This window comes from Octopus bimaculoides, chromosome 2 (assembly GCF_001194135.2).
Source record: "Octopus bimaculoides isolate UCB-OBI-ISO-001 chromosome 2, ASM119413v2, whole genome shotgun sequence".
NCBI lineage: Eukaryota > Metazoa > Mollusca > Cephalopoda > Octopoda > Octopodidae > Octopus > Octopus bimaculoides.
Genome location: NC_068982.1, coordinates 35,937,196 through 35,947,684, shown reverse-complemented (window position 1 = coordinate 35,947,684; position 10,489 = coordinate 35,937,196). Strand labels below are relative to the sequence as shown.

The 10,489-nt window shown below is 32.0% G+C and overlaps 1 protein-coding gene across 7 annotated transcripts in view; it reads left to right on the top strand.

The window, feature by feature from the left end:
• The window catches only part of LOC106884361 (armadillo repeat-containing protein 8), a 68,182-nt gene that overhangs the window by 51,331 nt on the left and 6,362 nt on the right, over positions 1-10,489 (top strand). For 3 of the 7 annotated variants that reach the window (XM_014935712.2, XM_014935711.2, XM_014935710.2), the window contains exons 14-15: positions 1,496-1,588; positions 2,223-2,372. The exons of 2 other annotated variants lie outside the window; for them this stretch is intronic. In XM_014935712.2, coding sequence (XP_014791198.1) covers positions 1,496-1,588; positions 2,223-2,372 — 243 coding nt within the window. The remainder of the gene's footprint in view (positions 1-1,495; positions 1,589-2,222; positions 2,373-10,489) is intronic. 2 more of the 7 variants (XM_014935714.2, XM_014935715.2) reach the window with 1 other exon arrangement.

Genomic DNA, 10,489 nt, shown 5'->3' with positions numbered 1-10,489 from the left:
ATATATATATACACATGTATGTATATATGTATATATGTGTGTATGTATATATATATACATATATATGTACGTATATGTATGTGTATATATATATATATATATATATATATATGTATATTTACATATGTATGTGTATATATGTATGTGTGTGTATATATATATATATGTGTATGTATATATAGGTATGTATGTATATATATATTTGTGTATATATATATATATATACATATATATATACAAGAATAAGGGCAGGGAATCGTCAATTAGTAATAGAATTAATAATTAACAATTTTGCCAAGTAGTTCAGTATGAAAAAAAACCTTTATCGGTAAAATCATATATATATATATATATATATATGTACACACACAAACATATACAGAATGGATTCTGTATTGTGTAAAAGGAAAATTTTATGCTCAAGAAATTTCTGCAGTGATGGTGTTTTCACATCCAAGTGTACACAAATATCTTAAATATAATTGTACATACTTATATTTCAATCATGCACCTAGGCTTCTGTGTAGTTTCTATCTACCAATTCTAGTCATCTCATAAGGCATTGATTGAATCGAGGCTATTGTACAAGATTCTTGCCTAAGGTTTTTGCAGTAGTTGGACTAAACCTGAGACTGCATAGTCAGGCGTAAAGTAAACTTTTTAACTATACAACCATGCCTACACCTGTTTGTGTGTGTGTGTGTTATGTATGAGTGTATGCATTATATGTATACATGTATGCAAATATACATGCACAAATATAGATATACATATACAGACATATGTTTGTATTTGTGTGTGTGTGTGTGTAGATGTATATAGAATATGGTTATATCCTTTTTAGAAAGGAAAGGAATGCATTATCTAGATGACTGCTATCTCAACTCGTATGTTGCTTTCAATGTTTATATATGTAGTTTTAAAAATATATTTCCTATTTATGCATTTTATTATTTTCCTCGTGACCAAATATAATTTTTCATAAAATACATTACTTTATGCTCTGAATGTGTTTATGTGGTATGTTAGGATTATTTTCTACACTTTAAACGAAGTTAAAATTTTCATAATTTATTTCAAAGAATTAATGAATCTTATTTGAATCGTGTTTTTGTGAATTGTGAGAGCTTTAGGAAAATTTTAAATCAATCATAAAGTTTTTGTATATTTGAAGTTCTAAAAAATTCAACTAGATTTTCTCATTAGTTTCTATTTTAGAAATAAAATGTTTCATATTCTGTTATTGTTTACTTTGATTGGTACAGTTAATTAGTTTAGTTTGAGACTTTGTTTAAAGGATTACTATATTCTATAGTTGGATCAGATATAACTAGAAGTTAAATCTAAAATGTATTATTATCAAGATTTTGATAAATATATGAATTCGTAATTTCAGTTATAGCTCTGCAACTGTTTTTCAGTGCTTTATTCAAGGCTAATCTTTAAACATAGTTTTATACTTATATTAGTAATCTGTGTCTATTTGGTTTCATAGCCTATTCTTGAAACTGGGGGTTTGAACATTCTGGTCAAGCTGACCAACAGTGATGATTCCTTGCTCCGATTAAATGGTGTCTGGGGCTTAATGGTAAGTTATTTTTTCCATAAGCTTTTCAGAAGCGTGTGCACACACATGCATACACACACACACACACACACATATACACTTATACATATATATACACACATACATGCACACACACATACATATATATATACACATGCACAGACACATACACACATGTACACACATACACTCACACATACACACACTTACTCACACATTTCTCTCTAGTTTGTAATTATATATTTTAATCTGACTTCACTGTGTTGATGTGGTTTAGACTGGTGTTCTTTTAAATAATTCTGTTGTAACTATTTTGCAATGAACTAAAATGTATTTTATGATGGTTCAACTATAGTTTCCACAATGTTTAAAAATTACCTAAATATGAACCATACCAATATATTTTTAAATAAATCAAAATTCTTTATGTAATGTTCTATTCAAATGGAGATTTTTTATGATACCAGATATCAGTCAGATAAATTTATGATACCAGACATTAATTGGTCAAGGTATCTATTAAAATGTAGTAAATCTTCATAGTGTAGTACTGGAATATAATTTTATTCATCAGTAATATTTTCTAGTTTGCCCCAACATCCTGCTATATGCTCAGTGGCAATATATTCTAATACTATGATGATTTATAATTCAGAACATGACTTTCCAAGTGAGTGACAAGATGAAACACCAGATCCTGGAATCATTACAGACAGAACAGTTATTCCGCTTGCTGTCTGACCCTGATCCTAATGTATTGCTCAAGACACTAGGACTTCTAAGGAATCTACTTTCTCCCAAAACAGTAAGTTGATTCAATCCCATATCTTTATCATCATAAGTAACAATATTGCCAAAATCATCTTCCTATATTATTTCATTGTCATATAGCTTTTTTCTTTCACTTCTACTTGAAGCTTGTAATCAAAGGCTTTTCTTGCTGTAGGTTTTATGAATTTTAGGGAGAAATGTTGCTCTAACTTATCTTTTCATCTGCCTTATGATTGTGTTATATATCTATTGATCTGTATGAATTTGGAACGCGTAGTTGCAAAAGGCTATAAATATTCTGGTCCAGTTAACTAACAAAGTTGTGATATTACTACATATTAATTCATTGACTAATAACATTGAAAAACAAGAAGTAAAATTTTGAAAATTGTTGGCATAACTTTTTGACTAAATCAATTAGGCAAACATAATTTACTAACATCCAAAGCTGACAAATTAATGGCTTTTTATTCCCCTCTGTGAATTTGGAAACCATGGAAATGGGTTACAACCGCTTTGCAGTTTTTCTTTGTTTTTCTTTATTTCCCAGTTGGTGTGTGTGTGTGTGTGTGTGAGAGAGAGAGAGAATGTGTGTGTTCCACTACATGTTAATTCATTTCATTTCATCTTACAAGGAAGGAGTTTCAGATATTGTTAAAAGGAAACTCAAATATAAATTCAAAATGGATCAATCAGTTCACTTTTTAATTTTTTGTTCTTATGTAGTTTGTACTGAAGTGCATTCTAAAATCATTCATCTGTTTGTGTTATCTAACGTATTCAAGAAACAAGTTTTAAATCATTTGAAAACTTATTTAACTTGATATATTAAGCCCATCAACTTGCTAGTTTGCATTGGAATATATATATTTTTTTTTGTTTCTTTTATTGTGATGGTGATGGTTCTATATATGTAAAATTTATAGATTAATTTTTGATGTATGTATTTTGACATCTGGCTTCTTACTAATTATTGAAGTGGGAGTGAGTTCTCCTTTTGTATGTGTCATCTGCGGCCAAGATTTACAACTCTTACTTTAGTGTATTATGATGTCGAATTTATCACATTATTTTTAAAAAGGTCAACACTTTTACAGTTGTACCCAGTCAGGAGATTTATATAGTTTGCAATGCCAAACTTTATCACCAGACAATCCTAACATTTCCAGATACAGATATCTACATATGGCTATCTTCTTCATTTCAGGGAATACAATCTGAAATACAATCTTATAGCTTGTCTGGTGCATGGGGTGTCAGTCATTTTTGTGAAGGTCCTTTGGATTGCTTCCAGTTCAATAGTGAGCTTAACATACGAAGCAAACACAGCTGTATGCAATAGTTTAGATAACTGAGAAAATGTATTCCTGAAAAAAAGCAGAACATTTTGTGTTTGCTCTGAATGGTCTTACAATCAGGTCTGTTGATATTCTGTACATTTAAGTCATTTTAATAATAATTTATATAAGCTTTAGGCTTATATAAATGCCATTGTTATTATTTACAGGATTGTAAAACCCGACACTGTATGACAAAACGATTTGCACTGAAAGCATATAGAAAGTTTGCAAAAACATCTTTGAACTAAAATATTTCTTAAATTTGACAGAAACAGGGAGGCTAGTTCGCTGGTGTAATGGTAACACACTTAGTCGTGTTAACAAAGGGATGTGAGTTTGAGTTTCACGCAAATAGGAAAGCCTACATTTTCTGTCAAAAGTTTATATGTCTCATTATTAGACTATTTTTCTTAGCCATGGTACGGTGATCGCTATAAGCTTTAGGCTCATATAAATACCATTGTATATATATATATATATATATATATATATAAGGTGGTAATGATGAGGGGTGTATGTATATATATATATACATATATACACCTCTCATCATTACCACCATTTAAATGTCTGTTTTGCAATGGTTGCAAAGATAGACAAGTTCTCTCCAGTACTGTCTGCTATCAATACTTTTTGTCTTTTGTTATCTCCTCCATGGGGTCAACATCCTAAGTTTGGTCTTCATCATTTTGGAATGTTACACGACTTCTTATGTGCCACTTTTCCGCAGGTTCCATCATCTTGGAAATCTCCACACTAATTTATACACAACTGATATCCTTCATATGCATTACATATCCTTATCAGTGCAGTTTTCTTTCTTGCACACTACATCTGATTTCTCTCATATCCAGTTTTTCTCTCAGCTCATTTGTGCTCAGTTGATCAAATGCACTAACATTACATTATCATTTCTTTCTAGCTTTTGCAAATCTCCTGCAGTCAAGGCCCATATCTTATTACCATGCATCACTGTAGTACATACAAAAGCATCATACAATTTCTTTTTTTTTTTTTTTTTTTTTTTTTTTTTTTTTTTACCAGAAATAGCTCCTTGAACTTCAGATTCAATTTTACACTGGCTACAACACTTTCAGAACACCCACCTCTATTACTAATTAAGTCATCTGGTAACAAAAGCTAACTATTTCTTAGGGAGCCATCTGGGTATTTGAGGAAATATATTTTACAGGTGCTTTAGTACTTATTGCATCTGTGCATGTCTTCTCTGTCAGCTTTCCTGTGATTCCATGAATGATAATGATAAGAGGGATACATGACAGTGAGATGAGTGATAAGGATACTCAATGGTCTGAGATCTGTACATATATTGAAGGCAATGTGGATAGAAGGTAACATCCAGGAGATAGAATGGTGATAGAAACCCAGAATGTGTGAGTGAAAAGGGACAAGAGTATGATGGAAGGTGAGGGGAGAGTGAAGGTTGTGTATTGGGCACAGTTAATCCCAATTTTCTGTTGATCTTCCAGTTTCCACAGGTACCATTCATTCTGAGTGTATGGCACTTCTTTATACAGCTATCATCCTCCATACATATTACATGTCAATATGTATCACAATCTTCTCACTTGCACACTACATCTGATTCTTCTAATATGCAGTTTTTTCTCGGCTCTTTAATGTTCTGTCATTCATGCACTCTGACATTTCACATCAAGTGAAACATGCTTGCTTCATTTCTTTCTCGCCTCTACAAATTCTCTATATACAAAGTCCATGTCACACAACCATGCAGCATTGCACTTCATACGCATGTATCATGCAATCTGCACTTTACCCTGAGGGAGAAGCCTTTTGTTTCCAGTAGAGGTAGTAGCTCCCTGAACTTTTTTCCAGCCTTTCTTACTTTGGTAATTGTGCTCTCTGAACACCCACTGCTACTAAGACCCCTTCTTAGGAGGAACATTCCTAGCATTCAGCAGTATCTATTTTCCATATATATATCGTGATGGCACCAGTGCCCTGGAACTTCTGCCGGTGGCACGTGTAAGGACATTCGAGTGAGGTCGTTGCCAGTGCCGCTGGACTGGCTCCCGTGCAGGTGGCACGTAAAAGACACCATTTTGAGCGTGGCCATTGCCAGTACCACCTGACTGGCCTCCGTGCCGGTGGCACGTAAAAGCACCCACTACACTCTCGGAGTGGTTGGCGTTAGGAAGGGCATCCAGCTGTAGAAACTCTGCCAAATCAGATTGGAGCCTGGTGTAACCACCTGGTTCACCAGTCCTCAGTCAAATCGTCCAACCCATGCTAGCATGGAAAGTGGACGTTAAACGATGATGATGATGATGATGATGATATGTATATGTGTGTGTGTGTAAAATAGATACTGTCTTGATATCACATGATAGTTGTCAATGAGCATCACCTTATTACAAGCCGTGTCCCTCATTTCTAGTCTTCTGTGAAAAAAATTACTTAGCTTGGAAGCAGGAAGAGCATCCATCTGAGGAAAATTTGCTTCTACGAACTCCATTTGACAAAGTGGACATTAAAACAATGATGATGATGATTATATAAATATATATATATATATATGTGTGTGTGTAAATGTATGTTTGTGGATATTTGCATACCTATACATATATTTAAACAGATTTATTTGTTTTTAGCAAAGAAACTGTCTTCACCATATTCTAGAGTTCATGTATGTTTGTGTTTGTATCTCTGTCTTCATTTCATGGTCTGCCTTCATACATTACATTATCAATTAAAAGAATTATTATTTGTAACTGTATGTTTGAAATTTCAAGTGGATTATTACAAAACTAAAATATTACTGCCTTTCTGTGTATATGTTTGTGTTGTCAATCACTACTCCAACTTAGATACCTTTGATATTTGCTTTCTTGCTTCATTATTACTTAATCTGAATTTTCAATCCATTGGACTAGGTATTCTGATATTATAAATGACATTCAATAGGTGTGTATAAATCTGTTTCTGAATAAATCATTGGTCGAAACAGACCATTGTTGTAGACCTAGTTTCTGTCTCCAGTTTTGTTAGGTGTATGTTCTGTGCCATAATAATCATGTCTCTTTATGTATATTGGGGAAAGAGTGACAAAGAGGGATTATAAAGAAATTTACAGGTAAAATTGAAACACAATATGAACGGATGTAAATGGGTTCAAGCACTTCATTAATTTTGATCAGATATCACTGAAATTACAACAATCTCTGTACCAGTATAACTGCTGTAAAAAATTTATCGAATAAGTTATGTATTTTGAAAAAAAAAAAAGCCAATTTTAACTAATTATTGAACTTTCCCAGTTAAAAGTGATCTTTTTACTTTATTAGCAAATGTATGGAATTATTGCTATCAACCATCAGTACAAAAGGATATAAATGCCATAATGCACAATGTTATAATATTTATTGTTGAATGTTTCCATTTAAATACTTTCATTAAATTCATGAGGTGGAGTTAGAATGAAATAAACATTTATGAATTGATTTTAATGAACACAATTCAGAATGTATTTATAATCCTTTCTACTGTAGACATAAAGCCTAAACTTGTGAGGAAGGAGCAATCAGTTATATTGATCACAGTGTTCAAATGGTACTTATGTTATTGAGCCCCAAAAGGATGAAAGGCAAAGTCGACATTAGTAGCATTTGGATTCAAAACATAAAGACAAATGAAATGCTGCTCAGCATTTCATCTGGCATGATAATGATTCTGCCAACTAGCAGCCTTAAATGTGTTTGTAATAACCACACAATAGTTTCATGAATTAGTCATCACCACCAGCTTGTTGATGTAAGGGGAAGCCCATCTCCGTTCATGATTTGCATTCACCATCCAACTGAAATGTGGAACTTTTGTGTAACATTATGCATACTTCTATTCCTGGAGAACTGTAAGCTATCCATTTGATAGCTGTGAGTTATCTATTGATTACTTTTTTGTCACTGTGACAAATCCATTCACATGTTATTCACATGCCCTAGTATATAAATCTTTCTCAAGTTTCTTATATAAAAAGACAGTTTATTATAGTTGGTATTTTCTTGATTCTGTGTTTCCAACATTCTCTCACTAATTTTCCGAATGCGCGAAACCTTCTTAGCACATACTGTTTCAATACTGTTCAGCATATTCAGTAACACACAGCTTAAAACCAGTCTCATAAAATCCTTTAGTGTTCATGGTTTAGTTTCTAATCACTTTTGTCTATAAGAATTCTTTCCAACACTTCTACTAATGAATTTCTGCTGGTACAGGGAAAACTTTAGCCAGATATGAGCAATGTAACATGGCTATCATCACAGAAACTTTTGATTTAGCAAAGTCAGATTCTTCATATGTGGTCATGTTTGATTTCATGTGTGATATCTTCTGTGTTTATTTACAATGCTGATATTTACATAGACTGCACAGTGACATCTACTCAATCATTTGCTGGTGGGTGGGTATATGTGAGTATATATTAGTGCACACTGGATTCTAAATCCAAAGCAAAGTTAAGTAAATAAGTTACAGGCTGTTTTTTCATATCCATTATTTGAGTAAAAAACTACCAGTTACCTATGAGTATATGACTATATATGTGTTATCCCTATCATAGAAACATGTTATAGTGGTTTAAATTCTTCATTACAAATCAGTTAACTTGGGTAATAGATAAAATAAACTTACGATAGGTAAGATTTAGTTGCCATGTTTTATGTGCACTCCTTATTTTTAGGTTTAAAATCTAGAAAAAGTGTCTATTATACACAAATAAATATAATAATTTGATTCATAAACTTAAATATCTGTTCTTGATAAAATGTTTTATTTTATTGCTTTGTTTGTAAAATGCAATTTCCATTGAGATTAATTTAAATAGCTAAATGTAACAAACTGAATATACAAATAACACATTCTAATAATAAACCAACACTTGATACTAACAATGGAACCATACTCTGGTTGCTCTAGAAGCAAATTAAGTCAGTAGTTTGAAGACTTGTTGACCTGCAGCATAAAATTCTACTAAGGACTAGTTTTATATTAGCATGTGTTTAAAGGTGTGTGCGTGCATGCTTGCATGGGTGCCTGTGTGCATACATGTACTTATGTGATTACATAGATTTTGTTGCAGACTGAGAAAGGCCAGAGAAGTAAATAAGTGAAAAAAATTTGACTTCATTCAACAGTGTTGTTGTGTTTCAGAAACGTTGTTTTTAATTAGAACAGCTTGTGCTTTCAATGAAGTTATGTTGAAAAGCCTAATAAAGAGAAACTGAAAATAACCTTGTTTCACACTGATAATTTTGCTCTGTGTTAAAAAGTTAGAAATACTGCTATATGCTTTTTGTGCTTTTCTGTAGGATTATGATTTTTGTCTTTCAATGAAAGTTTAGCATGAAGCTAAGTTTTAAATATGATCTTGTTGGAAAACTGATGGAAAACAATCTTGCCTATTATATAGTGTGTATCCATTTTATTTAAGCTCTATATATGTTTTAAGTGACCTTCCATCTTCTATTATACTTTTACAAAGTATTTTTGCTAATGACACAAAATGTTCTCTCACATGAAGGAAATATCTTTTTCCGTAATTCTTTTGGTTAAATTACTCGAGTTTTTGTAATTTTTAAGAAAATATCTTTTTCCATGGTTCTTTTGGTTTAATCACAAAATGTTTCTGTAATTTTTGAAGCGGAATATAAGATTTTAAAATAATTATAATTCATATTTTTATAAAAAGCTCAAATGACATGCTCATAATTTCAAAAGATAATACCTAAGACAATTAAGAGGATAATATGTATATATGGCAAGAGGATAATTTTTTGTATGTATCCAAATGGATGTTATTAATCCATAGTAGATGTAAAGCAGAATTAGGAATGGATAGAAATCAATAGGTGGCTGGGCACATGATGTGGGGCAAAATGTTTTGATTTATTAGTAAAACATTTCTGCCCTTAAGGGTAGGTAAATATTAGCTTTGAATTTAATCCATCATTCAGTATAAATTTCTAGTCTTGTATTAAAGGTTCAACTATTTAAATAAACAAATACTTCCAAAAAGCTACATATTCTACAATATCTTCAATATGAAGTTACTTAAGATTAGAACACTTAATATTAGTTACAAACTTATCAAGGTAAGCAGAGTTATGCCCCCTAGATTGTTCCTCTCTGAAAAATAAATTCATCACATGTAAACATGACCTCACACAATATTTTAAAAGAGAACGTTTTTAAAAACTATCTTTGTCTACACATCAGCTTATTAAAAGATCACAGCAAAATAATTAGCTTGTAATTTTTTCAGCTTGTATAGGACAAAAAGAGAACTCATTGTAGTTTTCAACAAAATCTTGACATTGCAGCACTCTTGGCATGGATCATTCTCTCTGAAAGAAGTGTAGTCAAGGTTCTGTGCTACAGAACAGTTAATATAGAAACTAAAACATTAATAACTGTACTTCTACTACTATTGTATTATTGAAACCAGAGGGTTTATCTGTCAGTTGTACAACTGTATTATAAATAAGGATATGGTGATGAATCTCCAATGTATCTCTTTTACTTGTTTCAGTCATTTGACTGTGGCCATGCTGGAGCACTGCCTTTTAGTTGAGCTAATTGACCCCAGGACTTATTCTTTGTAAGCCCAGTACTTATTCTATTGGTCTCTTTTGCCGAACCGCTATATTACGGGAACGTAAACACACCAGCATCGGTTGTCAAGCAATGTTGTGGGGACAAACACAGACACACAAACATATACACACACTCATACATACATACACACACACACACACACACACACACACACACA